The sequence below is a fragment of the Vidua macroura genome, chromosome 19 (genome assembly GCF_024509145.1).
Source record: "Vidua macroura isolate BioBank_ID:100142 chromosome 19, ASM2450914v1, whole genome shotgun sequence".
Lineage (NCBI taxonomy): Eukaryota > Metazoa > Chordata > Aves > Passeriformes > Viduidae > Vidua > Vidua macroura.
The window spans coordinates 4,260,545-4,285,540 of record NC_071589.1 but is presented as its reverse complement, the minus strand read 5'-3'; the positions used below and the strand labels follow the sequence as shown (position 1 = coordinate 4,285,540).

Below are 24,996 nucleotides of genomic sequence, written 5' to 3'. Positions count from 1 at the left end.
AGATGCTTCATCCTTCCCATCATTTTTGTGGCCTCCTCTCCTCCACTCCAACACGTCCGTGCCTTTCCTCTGCTGAGGAATCTGGGTTCCCCTGGGTGCCGTGGGGTCCCTCTGGGATTTGGGGCATGGAGGAGCTGCCACGGCTCCAGCGGAGCAGGAAGGGCTGGGATCACCTCTGCTGAGATGGACAAAGCTGCCCCAGGCCGCGGGGCAGCCCAGGGGCTCCTCTGGCGGCCGCTTTCCCTACACTCCCCGTGCAGAGCGTGCTCCTTCCCTAGGCAGCTTTCCGGAAGGACCTGGCTCGCCTGCTGGAGCTCATCGGCACGGGCAAGGAGTCCCTGAGCTTCATGAAGAAGAGGATCCGGCACCTGGCCCAGCAGTGGCTGCGGGCGGCGCGGCGCCTCGAGCAGAGGCTGGCGGGACGGCAGCGGGACCAGAAACACGTACGGGGCACTCTCGGGGAACGGGCAGGCAGCTGAGCCCGGGACAGCTGGGAGGAAAATTCATTTATGGGAGCCTGTGGGTCTGTAGGGTTGGTCTGTTGTCCATGGGCATGACTTCACAGGTATTTGGGATGTGGCAGGACTGGTGTTGCTGAGCGGTGGGGTGGATTTTGGAAACGGGTCCTAGTGGGTGGAGATGGTGTCCGGCTGCCGTTGGAGTGTGACAGGTCTCCTCTGAGGATAAGCTGAGGTTCCTTGCCCTCCTGTTGGTTTCTGTTGGGCCTTTGGCCCCTGTGTGCTGGGAAATCCAGCTCCAGCCTGTGGTTCAGACTGTGATGTACATGGAGAACAGGAGCCAGGCCTGGGGACACACAGTGGCAGTCAAAGGGCCAGGCCCTGGCCATTGGGTCTGTGCTAATTGGACATAGATCATTTGTCTGCACACCTGAATGAGCTCCCTGAGTAATTACAGCCTGCAAAGGAGCTGGAGGGAATCAGGGCCCATAAGTCATTCTGGGCTGGAAAACCCAGATTGTCCCTTTCCCCAGTGCTGAGCCCTCTCTGTGGCAAGCACATTTCTCTCTCTCTCAGGATTTTTCATAGAGGTGCACAGAGAGAAAGAAAGAGAAAACAATTTCTATTTCTGCTCCTTGTTTTTCTCATGTGGAATGTGTTTGGAGAATTGTTTACCTGGGGTGATTGCTTGATTGGATTCTGGTGAGAATTGTTTGAGCCTGATGGCCAATCCAATCCACCTGTGGATGGACTCTCCAGACAGGGTCACAAGTTGTGAGTTAGATATGGTAGTTAGAAAAGTAGGTTTGTAGTTTTAGTATCTCCTTTAAATAGTATATTAATGTATTATAGCACAGTTATAATAAAGAAATCATTCAGCCTTCTGAACTGGAGTCAGACATCTTCATTTCTTCCCACTGGGCTCACCTGCATTTTACAATACCTCTCCTTGTCTCTGCAGATCTTGGTCCATATTGGCTTCCTAACGGAGGAGTCCGGGGACGTTTTCAGCCCGCGGGTGCTGAAGGGAGGCCCTCTGGGGGAGATGGTGCAGTGGGCTGACATCCTGGCTGCCCTCTTCATGCTGGGACACAGCCTGAGGGTCACGGTCTCCCTGAAGGAGCTGCAGAGGTGGGTGCTGGGTTGCATCGAGGTCTTGGGTGGAAGCACCAGGTCTGAGAAGGCTGGGGGAGGCTCTTTGCCCACCTGCATCTCAGACAGTGCTGGTGCTGTACTGCAACACCAGCATCGTGGCTAGGAGAGATCCCATCCTTCTACATCCCAGGAAGATGGGAAGGACTGGTGTAAGGTGATGCTTTGCATGGAGCTGATGTGGACATATCTGGAGCAGGGCTCTGCCCTGTGGCTTCAGTGCTGGATCTGAGCAGAATGGTTCCCTGCTGCCAGCACACAGCATCACCTGTGTCCCCTGACACCTGCCTGGAGCTGGCCACGGGAAAGCTCCCTTTGCCACCCAATTCCCCAGGAATGTTCCCTGCTGGGCTGGTGTCCTGCAGGTCACTGGCTCTTCTCACCATGTATGGCTGCACTCAACCCCTAGGGCTTTGCTGGTGGTTGAGCAGTTACTGCCCTTCCCTTCCCTTCCCTTCCCTTCCCTTCCCTTCCCTTCCCTTCCCTTCCCTTCCCTTCCCTTCCCTTCCCTTCCCTTCCCTTCCCTTCCCTTCCCTTCCCTTCCCATAGATGGAAAAAGGGAGAAGCTAACAGCGGGCCTTGTTCCCCTCTGCTGATGCTGTTCTGTTATTACTGGGCTGACACTGCTGCCTTCTGTCACCTCATAAGGTTTGCAAATTAGATGGGTTATAAATCAAGAAATCTTGAAGCTGCCTCGGGGACTGGGCAGGCTTTGGGAGATGCTAAGCCAGCATCAGCCACACAATGAGCCATGCTGAAAAGGGAGTGAAAAAAACCCAACAATCCTGGAGAAAAACAACAAAACCCCCCCAACCCAGCCCTTGCAACATTCAGAATTAATGGACGGAATTAAATCCTAACTAATTAACTAAAAAAAAAAAAAAAAATCCCCGTCCTAATGCAAGAGGCAGCATCTCCTCAAAGAGGTGGGAGTGACATGCTAAATAATACCCGTGCAGTCAAGGATGAAAGGAGTTAATGGCTGGGAGGGTTGTGTTGTTGTTGTGTGGTTCTTGTTTGTGTTTTGTAATGACAAACCTCGTGGTGGCTGTTCAGGGAGGGGAAGGAGCTGCCGCTCTCACGGGGTGCCTTTGCAGCACCCATTTCCCCCTGTGAGTGACTCTGGCCAGAGCTGCCCTGCTGCCTGTATTATTTTGCCTGTGCCAGAAGCCTGGGAGCATCCACATCACTTCTCAGTGATGAGAGCTCCTTCTCTGACGTGGATTTGGATATTTGGATGTGTCCCTTGGGACGCCTGGGCACGGCAGCTCCATTTCTTCCCCTCGGCAGCTGAGATGGGACGTGAGCAAGCCGGGCTGAGGCTGCACATCTTGCCCTTCTCTGTGTCCAAGAAACTGTCCCCACCTCCCTGAGCACGTGTCCTGTGCCTGGCTTTGGTGATGTTTTAAATGCTGGACACCCACATGGAGTGCTCACTGTCATGTTGATGGGCTGGGGTGAGTGGAGGCAGGAGCTGGGGATGTGAGCATGTCCCCTCTGTCCCTTTGGAGACCCAGCTCAGTGCTTGGAGGGCCAGCACTGGCACCTTCGTGCAGCCCCTCAAGAGACGGGTTAATGTGGGTGTCACGAAGGGGGGCAGAGGTTCTGTGCCAGGGGAGGAACGAGTGGTGCCAGCAATCCTGGTGCTGGATCCTGCAGATCTGTCAGTGACATCCCTGCTGCTGGGCTGCTGCCTCTAAGGAGTGCTGGGAAAAGCTTTTGCTGGACCAGCAGCGAGTGGGAGGCTTAGCAGAACATGAGTAATTAGTCCTGAGGTGTGCTAAGGGTTAATCTTGGGCTCTTCCTTAAAGCCTGGAGGCATTTTACCTGTAGGCACAGCTTTGGGCAGGGGTTGCAGAGAACCAGGAATGCACAAAGGGCTGGAGCTGGGCTGCAGGGATGCAGCAAAGAGAAATCCCTGTCCCTGGGGAAGTGGCCACCCAGGCACTCTGATTCCTTATCCCTCCTGCCCCCTGCACCCTCCTGAAACAGCAAAGCTTTGCACCTCTGTAGACTGAGCTGGAATTTGTCCTCTCCCATCCTGGCTGTCTTGCTGACCTTGCAGCAGTGCTGGGGTGGGTTTGGGGATATTTTACTCCAGCAGTGTGAGACGTTGAATCCATTCTTGTGTATTTTTCTTTGGCAACCCCTGCTCTTTTCATGGCTGGGAGCTGTAGCTGCTCCAGCCCAGCAAAGCCTTCACTGGAGCCCATAAATTATTCAGCACAGATTAACCTCTCTCCTGGTTTGTTTTTTTGTGTGTGTGTGTGGTTTTTTGTTTTTGTTTTTTTGGTTTTTTTTTTGTCTCTTTAAATTTCTGAGCTGATTTTTCTGCGTGTATTGATCATTGGCAAGGGATCACTGGAAGATTTGCCTGCATACACTTTAGCCAGTGGTTATCTGAGAGCTGTTCATGATTAGCATCTGTATTGATTGCAATGCAGCAGTGCCTGGAGGTGGTCTGGAGTGGGTCAGGAATGCTGAGGATCAAGAAAATGAAGGAGGAGAAGTAAGGCCCTGGTCAAAAAAGCTGGTGATGGAGGGCTGGGGGTGTAAACATGCTGGGAGTGTGACACCCTGACACCCATGGGTGTGCTGGGCACCTCTCCCTGCCCAGCAGTGAGGAGCAGGGTGACAAATGCTCAAATGCTTCTTCCTCTGGTTTAGGGACTGATGCTAATCTGGAACAAAGCTAAAGAGCTCAGGGAATCTGCAGGCTTCATTTGGCACTGTCCAAATGTCCCTGTGAAGTCTGAGATCACAGACTGGTTTTTCAGGGACAGTTTATTTGGGTTATCTTTTGCCCACTACAGACTCTTAAGATCTGTGAATTCCACTGCTGAGTCCTACCAGGGGCTATTTTTTCTCCTGTAGTTGAGCTAAGTGCAGGTGTTTATTCTCCTTTCAACTCCAGTGAATTTGTGAGCTGCTTGTGGTGCCTCTGGAGAGGCAAGGGGTGAATCATGGGGTTATCTGTTCCCGTCCAACCCAAACCATTCCGTGATTCTGTGTGCATCTTCCCAGCAGGAAAACGAACTGCTGAGCTGGAGCAGGGAGCCAGGAGCTGTTTTCTCTCTGAGATTTGTGCTGGGTGGGCAGCCAGCAGCATTTTGAGCCTTGTCTTGAAGCAGGGAGGGAAGAAGCACCCAAATCTGAACAGCAACACTTGATTCTTGCTGAAGACTCCTGGTGCTGTGTTGGTAGCCCAAAAGTGCTTTCAGGGAAATGAGAATCCAGGCCAGTGTTGGTGTTGTTGCTTGCTAGGGGAGGAGTGGGAAGTGCCTGAAAGCTCTGAGCTGGGTTGTTAATGAGGCAGCTCATGAGTAGATGCTGGAAAATTACAAGCAGCACTTTGGAGCAATGGCTGTGCCCACAAAAAAAAGCTTTAATAAACTGAGGCTTTTCCTCTGGAGCACCTGTGCCCTGGGGTCAGGCAGGACTGGGGTCAGGCAGGAAGGATCCTCTCAGCCTTTTTCCCTGGGAGAAGCAGCACAAGGGGCACTCCTGGATTCTCCAGCTCCTACCCTCATCACTGAGCCATGGGAGTGGTCATCTTGGCACGTCCAGCTGCTTTTCTGGGGCTAAGGGAGAGGCTGGGGGAGAAGGGGCTGCAGACCTGTGAGCTGCTGGGGACTTCAGAAAAGCACTGAAAGGTGATTTTCTCAATGGTCCCCATGAAATTAACTGCTCATAAAGCAGGACAGAAAGTCGAAGGAAATGGGATTTGATGCCTCTTGGGGTCAGGGCTTTACAAAGTGTTCCTGGAGCTTAATTGCTCCTGTGTCAAGATCTGGACTCTTAATTCCAGTCCTGGCAAAGCGCTGGATTTGAAGCACATGCCTGTATCCTGTGCTGGCAGCCCTTTCCTGCTGTGGCCAGCGTGTGGTTTGGGTGCTGAGCCACCCTCCCTGTGCTGGGGTGGGGTGGATGGACCCTTGGAGCTGTGCTGGGACTTGGCTCTGCTCCCGCTGCCCCCATCTCCTCTCAGTGCCTGGCACACAGTGAGAGCTGCGATTTTCCTCTTTCCGTGCTCACTGAGGTGTGCTCAGGCTGCAAAAAGGGCCGTTCAGATGGAAACACGATGTCCAGAAAGCACATTTCTGATTGTCTCCTGGCAGATTAAAGCCATCTTTCAGTCTTGCATCTGTTCACATGAAAACCTGCACCATGCCCAGGCTCTGGCTTCACTCCCCACGCCAGCTGGCAAAACCAGCCCTGCTGTTGTGTGGGAGAGAAAGGAACTGCTTGTGGAAACAGCCAGAAGTGGCTGGTTCCGTGTGATCCTCATGGAGCTGCATGGGAAGGCTGTGGATTGATCAGCTCTGCACCGCTGGGGAGGAACCTTCAGCCTTTAATGGAGCATCAGGTGCTCCTGGTACTCGAGTCCAACCTGCCTTTGGGCACTCCCACAGATGGGGCATCCACAGCTTCTCTGGGCAGCCTCTGCCAGGGCCTCACCACCCTCACAGGGGAAAATTTCTTTCTTTTTTTGGAGCTGCTGGAGCAGCTGGGACAGCAGAAGAACAACCCATCTCTTCCCAGGCACTACCAGCACGTGAGTGCTCAGTTTCTGCTGCTCCCTGCAGGAATCCAAGTGATTGATTTCTCCTTTCCTGGGAAGTTCCTTCATATTTGCTTAATCTCCGACCAGAAAGAAGTGTTTGTTCTGGCACTGTCCTGTGCATCTCCAGATCTCTGAAATAAATAAAAGGATTACTGGACTTCCTCCCTGGATGGGTAGGGCTGTGTCATACAGGATCAATGATGGACCAGAGAAACAGTCCAGGTGCACCTTGCAAAAGTGAAACCATTGCAGGTGCTGAAATTGTTTGAAATCCTCATTTCCAGGGAGTGTTTATTCCAGCAGGGGAAGAAGAGCTGGAGGCAGAAGGCAGGTGGTAGGATGTTCATTTTATGGACTTAGATTTGCACTTGTTGGTTGTGATGGGGTTGTCACAGACCCCTGGGAGCTGCTCAGGCCTGGCTCTGGCACCTTCCATGCCTGGATAATGTCCCTGTGCCTGCTGGGCTCTTTCAGCTGAGGGAGCAGCGAGGACAGGATCCCTGCTCTGTTCTCAGCCTTGCTGATGGCAGCAGATGTGGGCAGAGAAGATGCAATTAAATATAATACAAAATATTGGCCCAGGCTGCCAGGAGATGCCCACGAGATCCATTTAGTGCTGGACTTCTCAGCACCAGGAGTGATAACGCAGAAAGAAACGTGGGGTTAATTTGAAAATAGGTCAATGGGATGTAAAGATAACCCCGCAGTCATCTGACTCCAGAGCGCCTGCACCATGCCCAGGGAGGGGACGGTCCCCTGGCTGATTAAAGTACCTCTGAGAGGAAAATAGCAGGACAAGAAGCTGCTGGAGATTTATTCTGGAGTAGGCACAGCTGGTGGAGGCAGCTGGCAGAGAGGCGAGCTTGGCATCCGCTTGGATCGGAGCCGCTCCGGCTGCTCCCTCCCAGAGAGGAGCCAGGGCTCAGCCGATGCTCTGATCCGGGATTTGGGATGGGACAAACCCCCGGACCACTAGCCAGGGGTGCTGAGCTGGTCACCACCCATGGCTGGTCTGGGAGGGGAGGATTCCCCAGCAGATCCCTGGGCTGTGCTGGCGGCGAAGGCGGCGTTTGCGCTCATCAATTTTATTTGCGTAATTTCAAGCGCCATTAATAGTACATGGCACAAGGAAAAATCAGGGAAATTGCACTCCAACCATGAGTGAAATTGGGTTTAGTAGAAAATTAGTTGACTTAACTGGCAAATGATGAAAGCCTGAATAAAGAATGTTTAAATAAGGAGGAATAAAAAAAAAAAAAATTCTCCCCCCGCCCCCATCTCAGAGGTGCAGGCTGGATTTGCATGAGTGGAATATTAAAATCAGTGGTTATAAAGTGTTTAGGGAGGATAAGGGGGATAAATGAAGAGATGTTCTGCTCAAAGCCACTGCTCCTGCTCTCTGAGCTATTCCAGCCACACAGCCATGGTACAGGGAGTATAAATGGATGTGGCAAGTCCTGAGCACCTGGAGAGGGGATGTGTGCCAGATTGTGGTGCTGATGGGAGCTGGGAGAATCAGACTTGCTCTTCCCAACTGGTGGGAACTTTTTTTGAAGCTTCAGTATGAGTTACACTAATTGCTGCCTCCTGCAGCCCCTCGTCAAGCTTGGTTAGGGCTTCCTTAAATTACAGATTATTTTGTAGTGCAGTGGCTTGTGTGACACGTACCAGCCAGAGGATGGTGTGTGCTGCAAGCACAGTGTAATGGTTTGGGGATTTTTAGTTAAATACAAGGTTTATGGATTGGTTCCACCACAGTGCAGGTTGGTGTAAATCACTGTTTGTCTGATGGCTGGGGAAAAAGCAGCACTGTGTGAGCAAATGCGTTGTTTAGAATTCCATTTCTACAAAATCCTGGCTTAAAAATTCCCCTTCAGCCTTCCTGGGAGGTTGAGTCTCCTTGGTGCCCTATTTATTGTGCCGAGGTGGCTGTGGGAGGTGAGAGCCTTTCTATTCCTGCCATCTTCCCAATCAGTCCTGTCGTGTAAAATTGTGCATAAAAGTGACAAAACTGCAACCTGTTCCCCCTGCGGCATCCCCGGCCAGGCTGCCCTGAGCTGGTGCTGAGATTCCTTGTGACAAGAGCAATGAAGCAGCTGCAAAAGCAGCTCTTTGTCTTAAATTGAAATTCTCTGCTTTTTCTGGCTTTGGCCAGCGTGGTTGTTCCACATTTACACATTTTCTGGTGTCCCTGTCATGGTCGGGAGTTTGGGGTGACCCTGCACTGTTGTCAGGTTGGGATGGGGCTGGAAGAAGGATCTTGGTGCTCAGTGCTCAAGGACTTGGAGCCACATCAGAGTCATAGAAAAGTCTGAGTTCAGAGGGACATTTAAAGCTCTTCTGGTCCAAACCCCTGCAATGAGCAGGGGCATGTTCCACCAGGTCAGGTTCAGAAGAAGAGGGAGGTGTGGCCAGGAGCCAACCAAGAGCCCTTTATCATATTTCTTATGGCCAACAAATTTCTGGCTCTGTGTGGCCCCTTCTGATGTTAGTGAGAGATGGAGAGCAAATCCTTGTGACAGTTGTGTCCCTTGGCCTTCCCTGGATGGGAAAGCATCGATTCCCTCTGGAAGCAGCCACGGAATTGACAGGTGAAATGCTGAAGGGCTCAGCAAGGGGTGAGGACCTTATGGAAGTGCTCCTCAGAGGATGGACCCCGGGACCATGGGTCCATTTGAGCTTCAGCTGAGGAACAGATTAACCCCAGCTAGGGCTGGAAAGGGAATTCTCAGGTTCAGAAGGGAAAATGCTGAGAAATTGAGAGAAGCAGTAAGAGAGGTCACAGAGAAGGAAAGATTCAAAGCCTGGGAGTGTAAAGCCTGAACTACAGAAGAGAAAATACCTACAGGCATGGCTGGGACAAATTCCCATCTCCAAATAGGGGTTTGGAGTAAGCGAAGAGCCCAGAAGAAAACAAAGACAGACGTCCTGGCAGGCAGGAGCTAAGGGTGAAATTTCACAGTGTCTGAGCTCAGACTTGTGAAATAAAACAGGAATTCCTCAGCCTTGTTGGAAGGACTGAGAATGGAATGGGACAACTGCATGGTGGGAGTGAGACAGCCTGAGTGGACCAAATCAGCTCAGCAGTTTGGTTTTCCATGAGGATACTGCTGCTTTTTGGGTGTGAATAGAGCTATGGGGATGAGGAATTATCATCTTTAGGAGGAAAAACAAAATACAAGAGCATTGAAACTGTGGAGTGAATCAGCCTCTGAGCAACTGGCACTGGGAAATCACAAGTACAAGCAACATGGATTTTTAGAAACCTGCTGAAGCTGGAAGGTGTCACAGGAGGTTTTTTTTCTGAGAAGGAGGAAACATGGTCCAGACAAGCAGATGGGCTGTCAGGCTGACATCAGTGGTACACTTGGTGAAACAGCTTTGGAGAGAGAGAGATTCATCAGTTCACAGAGGTAATTGGAAATGGAAGGAGACACACCACAGGTTTACCAGCCCTGTATCTTGCTGGATTAATCACATCTCACCCTGGCAGCGAGGTAACTGATGGTCTTGATAAAAAGATTACAGTCAGTCAAGTTTATCTGGATTTTCATAATGCATTTTATCCACTGGAGGAGGGAAGAGGGGCTGAGTGTGGCTGTTTGTAAGGAACTGGCTGGAAACCCCCTGAATGAGACCCAGGGCCCAGCTGCCCCCTGTTTTATGGAATTATTTCATAAATGGGACCAAAATTGAGAAATATGAATTAAATGTGCCCAACATCCAAGGAGAGGCATTGCCAGCAGAGTCAAGGAGAAGCTGAGAGTGCTCTGGGATGTGGTGGGTAAGGACTGGAATAAGAGAGACATTCCAGGGTGGGCTGGGAGGGATGGGGAGCTGGGAACAGGGAGCTTTAGGCCCAGCTGGGAGCCTTGCAGGCAGAGAGGAGAGGATAGATGTGGCTTTACAAGTCTGTCACTGGTGTGACTGCAATGAAAGTAAATGAAATCTGGTGTCTTCAACAAGAGAGGTCCAAGGGAGGGTGTGTGGGGACTGGGATGCTGGTGAGCCCTGGCTGGGAATGCTGTGCCTCACAGTCCATGTGGGAGGAGCAGGAACTCAGCTGGAGCAGGTGCAAAGATGGGGAGGGACCAGGACCCTCCAGATCTTTGGTCTGGGAAATAAAAACTGGGGTGAGAAGAACCATCTGCCTCCCCCTCCATCAAAGAGGAGCTGTTTGATGGCTCCTGCTCAATGCCCAGCAGGGAAAGGAGAGCTTGTGCTGCAGGGCTTTGGGGCTGATCCCTCCTGCTTCTCCCCAGTCACTTAGGGGTGCCTCCAGGACGGGGGAACTGCCCCTTGACCAGTCCTCTGCCTTTTGACCTGATTTACACCGACTACCACGGCCTCCAGCAGATGAAGCAGCACATGGGGCTCTCCTTTAAGAAATACAGGTAAGCAAAGCCACTGCCAACTCTTGATCTCCATTTCATTAATTAGCAAGCAAAGAGTAATGCTAATGACCAATCCAAGGAGCCAGACCCTTTGATTTTACCTTTGATTTTTGCCTGCCTGGTGCCTTGCTGTGTCCCCTGGTGCCACGGCACGAGGCATTCTGAGCCTCAGGTATTTAGGATAAAAGCTCAATAAAAGAGAGAGAGCTGGGGAAAGACCAAACCCTGCATGTGCCTGCAGTGTGTTGATGCGTGCTTCCGTTCCATTCCTGCAGCCAGGGGTGGGCACAGCATGCAGGGGAGGGTGAGCCTTGGGAATTTGTAAGGAGCCCTGTCCCTGGCTCCTTGAGCATCAAGACAAATGTCATCATCCCCTGGTATATCACCAGCCTGGAAAATCTGCGGTTTAATTTAGTGCTGATAGACCTGCTATTTATTACATTTTTCACCATCTCTTCCACTATCCTACACAATTTTATTAGAGAGAAAAATGACAAGCAGCGTTATTGCTTTTATTACAAATGCATTTGCTTTTGCATTCAGCTTGTTTTGTTCTTGCCTTGCTTGTTGTTCCTCTTCTGTCCTCAGCCTTGTGCTGGTAGTGCCTGCCTCAGCATTCCCAGGATATTGGGAAAGGCATTAATAAGCTTTTGGGAGGTTCATCATTCTTGCAGCTGTCTGGGAGCTAAGGGTCCTGCAAAGGAAAATTGTCCTGTGAGGAGGGAGCAGTGCTGGGAAGGGCTCCTTGGGATGCTGCTGCACCCTCTTGTCAGGAAAATTAATCCACAAACATCAGAGGTTTATGTCCAAAAACGAGACAGAGGAGTCCTTTTTCTTTATTCCAATAAAGGGAGAGGCCATGGGGCATTCCCCTGGGCTCTCTCCAATTTTTGGAGGACGCAGCTGTGGAGCTGCAGATCTGCATTTCCCTTCTCTCTTTCCCCATTGCCTGAGGTACTTGAGAGGTACAGACTTCCTGAAATGCCTGATACCAGAGATTTCCCTCTAATGCATAACCCTCCCTTTTGATTTTTAATTCCTATAGAATTTAGGGGTTTTCCCATTGTTTCTTTCATCTTTCAATATCCAATTCCATTTATCAGCAACCCTAAAGTTTATTTGTAAAAGCAAATATCTTTTTCCTTTCATCACTCAGTGGAACCCTCCCCATTGTTTCTTTTACCTCTCAGTGCTGGTTTTGTCTACCAGCAGACCCACAGCTGGTTTTGTGAAGACAAATCCCTCATTCCTCTCACTCTGCTCGGGGTGCAGACCAGGGACAAGGTTCCTGGGGACAGATGTCCTCAGGGGGTGTGTGCCCCGCAGGTGCCGTGTCCGGGTCATCGACACGTTTGGGACAGAGCCAGCCTACAACCACGAGGAGTACGCCACGCTGCGCGGCTACCGCACCAACTGGGGCTACTGGAACCTGCAGCCCAGCCAGTTCATGACCATGTTCCGTAAGTGGGGGTGCCTGCAGTGCCTGCCTACAACAGGGGCTAGACTCAGTTGCAGAACAAAGTGGGTATTTATCAAAGGCCTTCAATAGTTACACCTTGGGCAGTGCAGGAGCCTGGCAGAGGCTACACCCGGGATGGACGATGGTCACGAGTTTTGCAGACAGATGTAAGTTTGGTCTTTTTGCTTATCAGGGGTTAATGGTCCAATTACAGCTTCAGGTAACGAAGTCACATTCTCACAGTTTGCTTCTCCCCAATTCACTTTTGTTTATATATCGGAATAATTCACACGAGACTCCATTTTCTTCATGGTGGAAAAGCCCATTCTTTATTCACATAACTCCTTTTTATCCAGTTTTACAAACCTCGTGTGTGACTCCAATTGGCCAGGAGCTTTCTTGCCAATTACTTTATTGGTCAGGGTAGCAAGGTAACAGGTTATTACCCTGTACTGATTGGTCACTCAAACCCCCGGTGTGTATGTGCTGAAAAGTTGTTTGTGAGAGATAGTTTTCATTTTTCTAACGGTGTAGAACCAGTTTATACAGGTGCTAGTTGTTTTTCACCCAGGAATAGATTGTTATGCTAACTAACTGCTCACAACAGGATTGCTTGCACATGGAACTTGCAAAGTGCTAGCTTGACAAGGCCAGCCACTGATACAACAGAGCAGGCCTGATTTTTTGAGGCCTTTTTCTTATAATTTTTCTACCTTACTGCAACATCTATACTTTTCAGGCCTGAGGCTGTGATGGTGTCCTTGGTTCTCAGCCCTAGAGGGAGAATTTTGTCTGACCAAACTGAAGAGAGCTTACTAACACTCTGTATGGAGCCCAGAGTTATTCACTACTGCAGTACAGGATCTGAAAAATATAAAAGCTAAAAACTTCAGGCACCAGTGGGGGCCTGCCAGGTGGTTCTGGGGCTCTGAGATCCTCCACGAGGTGATGCTCAGGCAGTGCTGTCCTCCCTGGCTCTGCTCCTGCTGGGCCACCTCTTGGGCTACAGAATGATGCAGGGAGAGAGACCAGGCTCCTTCCACTGCTCCAGCACAGTCAGGGCACAGCCAGCAGCTTCCAGCTGGGGTGGTGTGGGTTGCAGAGCCAGCTTTGCTTTCTGCTGGGATTCTGAAGGTGAGAGCAGCTCAGTGGGATTTGCCTGTGGCACAGACAGGAGATGTGCGTGTCTGGAAGGAGCCCAGTGTCCCACTGGCTGCTGGGTGACTCAGGCATTCCATTTTCCCAGCTGGGTAAAGCCCCTCTGGCAGCCTTAAATGCCTCACTGTGTGAAGAGCTGCTCGAGTGGGCTCTGAAGCCTGGATTCCATGAGCTGCTTGGATAGGGATTCAAGCTCCATTTTCCTCCATGCTCCAGCAAGGCTCTGGAGCTGGGCTCAGCTCAGGTTGTATCCCCAACCCTGGGGACATCCCAAAAAACATCTCTCCAGCCACCTGTCTCCTCCCCTTTGTGCCCACAGCTCACACCCCTGACAACTCCTTCATGGGCTTCGTGTCGGAGGAGCTCAACCAGACCGAGAGGCAGCTGATCAAGGCCAACAAAGTCAGCAGCATGGCCGTGGTGTACGGCAAGGAGGCCAGCATCTGGAAGGTGGGTGGCCTTGGGCTGGTGGGGACAAGCCAGGCAGGCAGGGGTGGGCACAGGCAGAGCTGGGAGGCAGCCCCAGCCTCTGGATCTCACCCTGAGCTGTGGAGGTGCAGATCTGGGTGTGTTTGTGGAGAACCATCCTTGTGTCCTGGGGGAGTGATGTGACACATCCAGAGCCTCCAACAAACGGAGAGGCTGGAGGGACACCGTTCCCTGCTCCTTGCTCTGGGTGGTGCTTCCTCCCTGCAGGCTCTGAGACTGAGGATTTTGTATCAATGATTTTATGTAATTAATCATAATCATTGCCACTAATTAATTGCAGTGATTGCTGCATTATGATGGGGATAATTTGTGTCTGCTTTCAAGCACTCTGTGAAAAGGGGTCGTGCTCCCCGAGCCTGGAACACCTGGGGGAGAGGGGTGGGTCACTGCATGGGGACAGCCCCTCCAGACCCCCAAAACACCCCCCTGCTTCTCCAGAGGGGCTCTGCATGCTCCCCCCATCTTATCCAGAGCTAGCAAGCTGCTTTTCCTTCCTGGGCTGTAAAAAGGTGCTAATTCTCTTTGTCTGTTGATTTATTTCTATTTTTCCCTCTGTGCACCGCCTGGGGCTGCTCCAGTTGCAGGTACTGTACCACACCAGCTGCTGCTGGGCTTTGCCTCTGCACCTCTCCTCGGGAGAGAAAAGGTTTCTGTCGGAGTTGACTTTGCCTTGACGTGGGCTGGGTCCTCTGGAGCTGCTGGGATTGATGTGGGTTGATGCAGTGGGGGCTGTACCTCCTCCCCTTCCCAGCTTTCCTGATTAGCAGCTGCTAATTAGCAGGGATGCTTGTGGTGAGCCAGGATCCAGCCACCCCATCTCCTCTTTACCCATGTTTGTGGGTTTTCCATCACTGCCCAGGTCTGAGAGCAAATCCCCCCTGCCTCTGCCCGGCTCGGGGGCTCCCTAAAAGCCATACTGAAACACACTAAATCTCATTTTAGGAGAACTGCAACATCTTGTCTTATTTTTCTACCATTCCCCTGCCCCTTCTTATCCAGAAGTTTCCTTGGAGCTTAGTCAAGGTAATTTGGGAAGGCAATAAAGAGAGTTCAAACCCCAGAAAGGACATTTCCCTCCACACAGGGTGCTACAGGCATTTGCTGTTTTGAGTCAGAACTCACAAACAACATCAGTTTTCCCCAAACTGCATATTTGGGGTCATTTATTGCTGGGTGAAGAGGCTGGGGCTGGGCCTTGCTGGTTCCTTGAGGCCAGGCTGCCTGGCCTTTGCTTCCCATCTTGTACCCTCCATGGAATAGAGAAGGGAATAGAGGAGTTTTTCCTTATTTTGAGTGATTTTGAGGTGTAAAAAGGCAAAGACCACCTCCATCTTCTGGAGCCAGGTGCTCATTTACCAGCCTTGGACCAAACACCCTCTCCAGAGCAGGATGTTTTTGACATTTAGAAACATTTCATTAAACCTCCCTTCCCTTTATTTCTCATTTCCTACCCCTCTGAACTTCTTGCCTCTGGCTCACAATAGGAGCTGAAGTTCTAATAAGCTGGGAAAGCCTTAGAGCCTTGGAGGATTCCAGGGATCCATGGCCGAGGGCAGAAATACAACATTTGAGGAGGCTTTAAGGCAACATACAGAGTTTTCTCAAATTCCCCATTTATAACTTCTTATTCCCCTTGGTCTTTGCTCTTTTGGGGCTGTTGCAGCACTGGGAAACCCGGCATCCAAAGGATGGGCCCTTTGTGCTTTTTTCAAGCAAAAAAAAATTCTGCAGTAGAGAAATTGTTAAAAAGAAAGGCTGCTTGGAGGGAAGCCTCCAAGAGAAGAAAATTGATGACCCTCTTCATTTTCCAGGTAGTGAAACAGGATTAAATCTGAATGAGAAAATCCTTGGAACTTGTTACTTGGAATAAGAGGCTATTAGCAAGCTCTGGTCTTTGCAGACTTCCTTCTGAACCCTCTGAAGCCTTTAATTCAGCAGCTCCAGAGTGGAAGCTGCCCTTGGAGGGGACGGGGAGGCAGGAACCTGATGATCAAAGTGATGGATCCTGCAGCCATTCGGGCTCTCCAGGAGCCTGGGGCAGTCCAGGATGTGTTTCCAAAGCATGAGGAGGGACAGGTGGGGATTTTGCACTGCTGTGGGTCTGCCTGAAGCATGGCAGGTGCTCTGGGACAGCAGTTTGAGAGTTACCACCCCCCCATAACCATGGGGAGGAGGTCAGACCCATCCTTTGGTGTAGTTCACATGTCTGCCTTCCTCCCCAGGGCAAGGAGAAGTTCCTGGCCATCCTCAACAAGTACATGGAGATCCATGGCACGGTTTATTATGAGACACAGAGGCCACCCGAGGTGCCGGCGTTCGTCAAGAACCACGGGCTGCTGCCCCAGCACGAGTTCCAGCAGCTACTGAGGAAGGCAAAGGTGGGTCAGGGCATCCCAGGACCTGTCCCCCATTATCTGTGCTCCTCCCAGGCCTGCAGGCACTCCCAGCTGGGATAATTAACCATGAGCCTCTCAGCCCGGATAATTAGGTAGGAACGGAGCAGAGCACATTTTGGATCAAGATGTATCTGAGGAGTTTCTCCTTGCAGACTGTCCACAGGCAGAGTGCAAAGTTTCCTCATTAATTCATTTATTGCTGAGTGGGTATGGGTTTTTTTTTTTCACTTTATAGCTGTGATAAAAATAAACGAGATTCTTGGAGTGTGTGGGCGTGGGTGCATCCCTGTCGCCTTCAGCTGGTGCCGGGGGAAATATTCCTGATTTACCAGCCCAAACAGCTTTGGCAAAGCAATGCTGCTCCATGCAGGGCCAAAGCGATGGTTGTAAGCACCACGGGGGATCTTGCAGCTCCTGGATACTCCATGGCTGTGGTTGATGGACTAGGGGTGTTCAGCCTGGAGAAAAGGAGAGACTCAGGGGTGACCTTATCACTTTCTGCAGCTCCTGAAAGGTGGCTGTGGCCAGGTGGGGTTGGGCTCTTTCTCCAGGAACTGACAGAACCAGAGGACACAGTCTCAAGTTGCATCAAAGGAAATATAGGTTGGATATTAGGAAAAAGTTTATTACAGAAAGGTGATAAAGTTCTGGAATGGCTGCCCGGGGAGGTGGTGGAGTCACCATCCCTGGGTGTGTTTAACACAGACTGGATGTGGCACTGGGTGCCAGGGTTTAGTTGAGGTGCTGGGGCTGGGTTGGACTCGATGATCTTGAAAGTCTCTTCCAACCCAGTGATTCTGTGAATTCTGTGAAAAGGGGGAATTTTCAGCATAGTTTGTTGAACCCCATTAGAGGCTTGGTGTGCAGGAGCAGAGCAGCAGAGAGGAGATGCTGCTGGGTTTATCTGGGAGGTTTCCCTGTGGGGAAGATCACTCAGCAGCACTGTGTTTGTGCCTTGCAGCTCTTCATTGGCTTTGGGTTCCCCTACGAGGGCCCGGCCCCGCTGGAGGCCATCGCCAACGGCTGCGTTTTCCTGCAGGCGCGCTTCAACCCTCCCCACAGCTCCCTCAACCACGAGTTCTTCCGCGGGAAGCCCACGTCCAGAGAGGCAAGTGTGGAAAACAGCGTTCACTCTCCTGCAAACATTTAGAAGGTTTAATAAAGTACAATAAGAGACAAAGACAATAAAGCAAAGATATACGGTGGGTGCCTCTTGGCACTCCGCCAGGAGCACACCAGCTATTTTGGAAACACCCTTTACAGACCATTTCTGTTCCATCAGCCTGTTACATATTCATAAACAATAGAACTATAATAGTAAAGACAAAACAATATAAATATAATAGTAAATATAAAAGAAAATTGATATATATAAATAGTAAACTTTCCCCCAAACTAATTACATATTCCAAGAACTGTTTAGCATGGTTCCTCCTCAGGTCTGCCTTTTTAGAGCATGTGTATTCCTTGGTTGGGGTTTCAGTCCTTTTTTATCATCACCTTCAGTTTTTGGGCTTTGGTCCATACTTTCTACCAATGGTAAATGTTGGTAGTTGGCATATCAGTAGTAGGGTCCTCATCATATATTCCTTGGATATTATCCCATCCAAGCAGGCATTTTAATACAATCATATCTATATCAGCCATTTCTAACTTTTAGTTAACAACAGAAATAAAATCTGTATCTTTATAGCAAAGCCACTTTAACAGTACACATATAGAATCCATTTTAATATTTGCAAAAAGCCAATATTATAATATGTACCTATAACACGAGTGTGGTGTGGGGGCTGCTTGGAGCCACTCCCTTGGCCCCAGGCCTTGGGCCAGCCTGGGGAAGGGCAGCTGCTAAGCTGAGGTTACTTTTTCTTTCTGCAAGATTTCCTCTGTGGATGTCTGCAGATGGGGTTCCTGTTTGGGATTTGCCTTGGATAGAAGGGGCTGTGCTGTAGGTTTGGGGTTTCCAAGGAGAAGGTTGTGCAGGAGCCTTCTGCAGACTCCCAGCTCCTTCCCCACCAGCCCAGATCCCCACCTCCCCATACCCTGCTCCCAGCCCAGGGCAATGCCCCCTGCTCATCCCTTTGTCCCCCCAGAGGGACACCAGGACCTGCACAGTGTGCCAGGGCTATGAAATCCCTCCCAGGCTTGCCCAGCACTGGGAATTCAATCTAAGTAGAGCAGGAGCTCTTTAAAAGTTAAAGGCTTGGGAAAATTGCCTCTTTTATTATTAATAAAGTGGATAATGCAGTGCAAGGCTCCCTCGCTGAGCAGGGAGCGAGCTGGGGGCTGTGCAGCTGGACTGGGCTGTCCTGCCCCCCCTGATTGCCCCAGCACCTCCCGAATTTGGTGTTAATTGTGCAGCTGGACTGGGCTGTCCTGCCCCCCCAATTGCCCCATGCACCCCTGAATTAGGTGTTAACACCCATTTGGGTGGGGCTGGAGCTGTATCTCAGCCTGGAGCCAGGGTGAGGGCTGTGAAATGCCTCGGGGTGTTTCTGTGCCTAAGGGGAAAGAGGTGATCAATCCGCAGGGAGAGAAATGAGGAAGGACGGCAGTGAGGGGGATAAACCACACAGCTCTTCTCCTCCAGCTGGTAGGGGTTCAGGCCCTGCTCTGATGTTTTGTGGTGCTCCCAAAACACATCCTCTGCTCAGCAAAATCTCTCTTCTTTTCCCAGAGGAGATCAGGGCTGTAAAGGCACCTCAGGGCTGAAACAAAAGAGGTAGATCCTCAAAAATCACCTGGGTGGGCAGCCCAGGGAAAAGCAAGGATGTCAGTACCTGTGGAGTACCAGTGCGTGGACTGCCCGTGGCATCAGGGTGATGCAGCTTCCAGCACTGCTCTCTCCCAGTGCCAGCCTTTCCCAGCCTTCAGTGGCAATGGATTTTCTCTCTGCCTTGTTTCTAGACCTGGCAAACCTGGGAGATGTGGTGCCTTCACACACCTTTCCTGCTTTGGTGTGTTTTTACCATCCAGATCCACAGACTGGCTCAGGTCAAGGTTAAATTGTTCCTGGGGTTCAGAGATGGAGATACTGGGGGCTGCCAAAGGAATTCAGTGTTGTTGGGGCATCCCAACCCAGTGGGAATTATAGCACATCATCCTGAGGCTGGGGAGCAGCTGGATCCAGAGGAAACCATTTTCCAGCACTCCCTGTTGCAGTGGGTCAAACCCCACTTTGTCGGTGAGGCTGCTGCTCCTCTTTGCCATCCAGCTGTGAGCAGGAAGCAGCAGCCATTCCAGCAGGGATTGCAAAACCCAGCTGGCACCACTGTGTTTCAGGTGTCCTCCCAACACCCATATGCTGAGGACTTCATCGGGAAGCCCCACGTGTGGACTGTTGACTACAACAACTCCGAGGAGTTCGAAGCTGCCATCAAAACCATCATGAGGACACAGGTACGCCTCAGAGCAGTTTTGGGGTGACCTCCCCGCTGCTGGGTTTGGACAAGTGTCTTGGTTTGAACAGACAGGTGTCTGCTAAGGAAGGCAGGAGCCTCCCTTGAAATGGAAAATGTAAACCCCCTCCCTCTGAATTATTATAATTTTGAAATTAAGGAGCAATCAGGCAAAGATACAAGAATAGGAATAACAGCTCTTTACTAGGAAAATTAAAAATACAAATGCAATAGTACAAAAAAGAAAACAAACCACTGCCAGAGTCAGAGCAGGCCGTGGCAGCCTGTGGGTCAGGGTGGTGGCAGCAGTGCCATTCCATGGGGGCTCAGCCCTCCTGCAGTGCCAGCTGTGCTCCTGCTGGAGCAGGATCCTGGACAAGGCTGGAGTTTTCCTCTGAAGCTCCAGGGCTGCTGGAGATGGGCCTGGGCTTCCTCTGGGAATGCAGTGGGGCAGAAAGCTGCTCCTCTGGGAATGCAGTGGGGCAGAAAGCTGCTCCTCTGGGAATGCAGTGGGCAAAGGCTGCTGTGCTGTTCCAAAGTCAGATTGGATCCAGGTAGGAATGCTTGGCTCCTCCCCTGGGCGCAGCATCTCCCCATGGGATGATGGAATTTTCTCAGCCATGCAGGGACACTCAGTGGCCATGAACAGAAGAGATCTCCTGGAGGGAGGGTTGGGTGTGGGAGAGATAAAGCAAACTGCCAATGAACAGCAGAGAACTGCCCCAGCTCTAACTGATGGGAATGGAACACACACCCCCATTTCCAACCTAAGATAACAAGCAGCAGCAGATGTTGGAGCCTGGCTCTCCTTTTCTTTTCCTTTCTCCTTTGGATTTTTTGGTCCCTTCCTGCAGCCCCAGGGCCACATGTTCTCCCACCTTCCTTTTGCATTGTAGGTGTTTCCCCAGGGCAGAGCTGTGCCTTTGAAGGATCCCCTGGGAATCCTGGGGGTAGTCCTGGAGCAAGGGGAGGCTGAGATAAGGTTTGGCAGCAGGAGGCTGAGGTTGCTGGAGGTGGAGAGCAGTTCTGGGAGCTGGTTGATAACAAAGATAAACGCAGAGAGCTGCAGCCCTCTGCACCTGCCTTTCCCCCACTTCACTGACCATTTCCTCTGGATGGAGCAAATCGATGGGAATGACTTCAGGAGTTGCCTCTGTTAGGGATGTAAGGAAGGGGAGAACCCCAGGAAAGGCAGCACTCCTGCTGCGCCCGCTCTGGAAACACTCTCTCATGAATATTTAGCTCCCACCCAGTGGCAGGAGCCTTTCAAGTTGTCCAGATTATTAAAGCAGGAAGGAAAGTGCTGATTGCTATTTTGCTGGCCATTGGCTTCACCTGGGATGAGCCATCCTCTCTGGAGGACAGGGATGTGCTGTGGAACCCGGGCTCTGCCAGGGGCTGGGTGGGATTTGGGGGGGACAGGGGTGATCCTGGTCAGAGAAGGGTCATCCTTGCTTTTCCCTGCATTAGAAGCTGCAGAGGTGGGTGCCTGTGGCAATCTGGGGACCTGATTCAGGTAACGTGGCCATGCCATCGCCCTGTGTCTCACCTCCTCCAGGTGATTCCTGTTCTGGGATTCCTGTTCCCAGATCACTGCAGCTCTTCACTCATTTTTTCTGTGAGTTTGTAAAGACTCATCAAGCCCGACTTAGGAAAACAGTTGTTGTTCTGCACATTCATTCCCGTGTCTCGATTAGAATTAAATTAAAAATAATGACATCCCTGCTGCTGTGCTGCCAGGCCAGCTGTCAGAGCTTGACCCTCCACGATCTGGGCTGGAGACAGCCCTGAAGTGAAGGAATTGCTGTGGGTAGGAGACTGGGAGCTATTTTGAGAGAGAGAAGGAAATTTTCCGTTTTTCCAAAGAGAAGAAAGAAAATAGTGAAGCCTGGTGCTGCTGTGCTGTTAAAATAATTCAAGACTGGTGAGATTGAGGCTGGATGAAAGGGCTGTGCTGGTTCCTGAACAGCTGTGTTGTGTTGCTGTGGTGTTCACTGGATGTGCACCAGGTCATTTAGGTGCCTAATGGTCTGGTTAAAAATTAAAGAACTAGAAAGGATTTCAGGGAAGGGGTTGGTGGCGCAATGGGCACTGGGCAGGAGGAGCTGGTGTCCAGAACTGGGCACACTGGAGTGTGCAGCTGCTGTGCCCATCCTGGTGTGCTCCAAACCAAGCTCCTGTCTCAGCTCTTCTCCTCATTCCCACTGTCAGGAAAATTAATCCACACATCAGAGGTTTATGTCCAAAAAGGAGACAGAGGAGTCCTTTTACTTTATTCAAATAAAAGGAGAGGCCATGGGGCATTCCCCTGGGGTCTCTCCAATTTTTGGAGGACACAGCCTCTTTTTTATCCTAATTTCCCACATTTCCCTTCTCTCTTTCCCCATTGCCTGAGGTACTTGAGAGGTTCAGACTTCCAATACACCTGATACCAGAGATTTCCCTCTAATGTACAACCCTCCCTTTTAATTTTTCATTCTTAAAGAATTTAGGGGTTTTCCCCATTGTGTCTTTCATCTTTCAATATCCAGTTTCATTTATCAGCAAACCTACAGCTTGTTTGTACAGGCAAATATCTTTTTTTCCATTCATCAATCAGTGGAATCCTTCCCCTTCTCTCAGTGCTGGTTTAATCTACCAGCAGACCCACAGCTTGTTTGTAAAGACAAATCTGCCATTCCTCTCACCACTGTGGGATCAGGACCTCCACTCTGTATTGCCCTCCCATAAAGCATCCCAGCCTCTGGAATTACCCTCAGCTGCTGGGAGTCCTAAATTTGCCTCAGATGAACAACTCCAGTCACTGAGGCCTCATTTGCATTGGGACACGAAGTCACTCTGGAGAGCAGGGATTCCTTCCCACCAAGGAGTTAATCCACAGCTCACCTCTCTGGGGTTTTAAAGAAATTGTAGAAATCCTCCCAGAGCAGAACAGGGAGTGAGTGTGAATAACTTACAGCAGCCTCTTCCCCCACCCCGCCCCCAACCTTTTTATCTTTCAAATAGAAAGGTCTGCTTTATTAGAGATGCTGTCAAAGCAATTAAGCCTAAAAATTGACCTACCTTACAGGTTTAAAAGCCTTATTATGGGCTTTGGCTCCAGGAGTCCATGGGTATCTTGTCTTTAAAATACTGTTTGTTACAGCAGGAATTGAAAACAAGGGCATTAGCAGGAGAAGCAGCAGAAAGATGGTAGCTGGGCAATTTAGTGTTCCTGTTCCCAGCCAGTTACTGGAGTTCGGAGAAATTATTTTACTGACTCTTTTTTTTTTTTTTTTTTTTTTTTCCCCAAAGGCAAAATGGGGTGTTCTGTTATCGGAATATCTAATAAATTTGTCTGTGTTTCAGAATAACCACCATCAATTTATTTTTTTTCTGTCAAAACATTTCATTTCAAAATTACTGGAATGAAATACTATGGTTTTGTTTCCCATCTGCCTGCCTTTGTTTGGAAATACCCTGCCAATTTATTGAAAGGAATGCTGGATCTGAAATGATGCATTTCCCTTTGCTTCACTAACTCAGACAGATTGAACCTGAAACACAACATTTTCCCCCTCCCTGATGGGTGAAAACATTGAAAATTGAAAACTGACCTGAAATTGATTTAATTTAGGGATTTTTTTTGTTGTCGTATGACTGAAAAATCACATATCCCGCAGATGCTTTGCATCTTCTAGGCCAGAACTCAGTAAGACATTTTTGGGGATATGGCATGTTGGAAAACTGGCTCTGCCATCAGGTGGAAGCTGTGCTGGGCACCAGGATGCTGGGAGCCTGTCTGGGAATTTGGGAGCTGGCTGATGAACCTGGCAGGAATTCTGGTGTGGTCGAGCTGCCAACAAGCTTTGGTCCCAGGGGGATTTGCTGATTCCCAGCAGTATTTCGGTGTCACTGCAGCACCCCAGTTTCTCCTGCTGACCCCCAGGGCTGCAGCTCGGGGCGGGCTGTGCCATCCCAGAGCTCCTGCTGGGCTGGCAGAGCTCCCCAGGCGCAGGGCTGGCTGCTGCCTGTGTGCAAACAGAGCAGTTGGGATGCAGCCGGCGTCCCTCCCAACCTAGTTCTGCCTGAAAGAAACTTCTTCCTTCTGGAGGCAGAGCTGAATCATGCCTGGGACGTGGCTTGGGTTTGCAATCTATGTTTTTCCCCCCAAGAGCAGCCCTTGTGCTGCCCTCTCTCATCCTTTTGGAGGTGACACCCGTTCCAGGTCACCCTCCAGCTGCTGGGCAAGGTTTTTGGCAGGCTGTGTCTCTGCCATTCATCTCACTGGGAGCAGTTCTGGGTTTCCCTGATGGTTTGCATCCCTGAACTATTTATAAGGAAAATTAAAACCAGGGAAGCGCCGAACCCCTCTACCCCAGAGATCAAATCTCAGCACAGGGACAGGGGGCAGAGAGACAAGCGGTGTCCCCTTGGGAAAGGGGATGGTGGAGGCTGTCCCAGTGATGGATTCTATCTGTTATCCTGGGGTTAGAGGCTGGAGAAGGAGAGGTTTGCAAGCACCGTCATTTTCTGGGCCTTCAGCTTTTCCCATTGTCAAAACCAGTCCTCACACAAGCAATCTAATAGACCCAATATTCTGGTGTAGTGAAGGGAGGAGGCTTCATTATATTAAAGTCAAACATACAGGACCATAATAGAAAATTATACATTTCAGACTATGCCTGAAAGAGCGGCACATTAAACATCACAGTGAAAATAGCTGGTTAAAATGTTCCAGCCTGCTGTTACGTGCCAGCACAGAATTGCATTCTTTTTCTACTTATTTGTCTGATGACGTTCAGATTTTTTTCTGCCCCGCTTTCTTTTCCTTTTGAATGAAGGAGACTTCATCCTCCCTTCCAGCTGGAGACTCTAAATACAGGGCTCTCGTGGTGGCATCCCCAAGGGACGCCAGTAACTCCCTGCCTGGCTGATGGAGAGAGCACTGGGGCTGGGAAGCTCTCCCACCTGAGGAAAGGATGGCAAAGTCCATCTTACCAGCCCCTTCGTTCCCTCCCATGCCATCCTGTGCATCATTCTGGGGTGGGGTGCAGTGATCCCCACCTCAGAACCCCGCTCCTCCTCCTCCTCCTCCTCCTCCTCCTCCTCCTCCTCCTCCTCCTCCTCCTCCTCGTCCCTCCCAGGGCTCTGGGGACATCCTGAGCTCCCCCGACGTGAGGAGTGCCATTAACAACGTGGCTGTTGAGAAGAGGCCGAGCCTGTCAGATTTTAATTAAACAATTATCTTCTCAAAATTGGCATTTTCTCAGTCCTGAGTGCACGAGCTGAATCCTAACAAAACCTGGAGAGGGGAGCAGAGGGAAGTGAGAGCCTTTGGGGTCCCCCTGAGAGGGAAAGGAGCTGGAGGAGCAGGGGCTGCAGTGGGCTCCAGCCTACTCCTGATGCCCAGGGATCCCCCAGGGCCCCTGGGAGCCTGTGGAGAGGTGGGATTGCACCTGGAGCATCACCTCTGGATACATGTGCAGGCACAAGGAGGGTTTGTGTGACGTGCTGCAGCATTCTGGGGGATGAGGCAGTTCCTGGAA

General features: G+C 50.7%; 1 protein-coding gene across 1 annotated transcript in view; it reads left to right on the top strand.

The window, feature by feature from the left end:
* Positions 1 to 24,996, top strand: part of MGAT5B (alpha-1,6-mannosylglycoprotein 6-beta-N-acetylglucosaminyltransferase B) — a 72,094-nt gene that overhangs the window by 43,587 nt on the left and 3,511 nt on the right. Inside the window, exons 7-14 of the mRNA XM_053994629.1 lie at positions 279 to 443; positions 1,420 to 1,589; positions 10,437 to 10,568; positions 11,895 to 12,028; positions 13,505 to 13,635; positions 15,897 to 16,052; positions 17,032 to 17,178; positions 19,353 to 19,469. Coding sequence (XP_053850604.1) covers positions 279 to 443; positions 1,420 to 1,589; positions 10,437 to 10,568; positions 11,895 to 12,028; positions 13,505 to 13,635; positions 15,897 to 16,052; positions 17,032 to 17,178; positions 19,353 to 19,469 — 1,152 coding nt within the window. The remainder of the gene's footprint in view (positions 1 to 278; positions 444 to 1,419; positions 1,590 to 10,436; positions 10,569 to 11,894; positions 12,029 to 13,504; positions 13,636 to 15,896; positions 16,053 to 17,031; positions 17,179 to 19,352; positions 19,470 to 24,996) is intronic.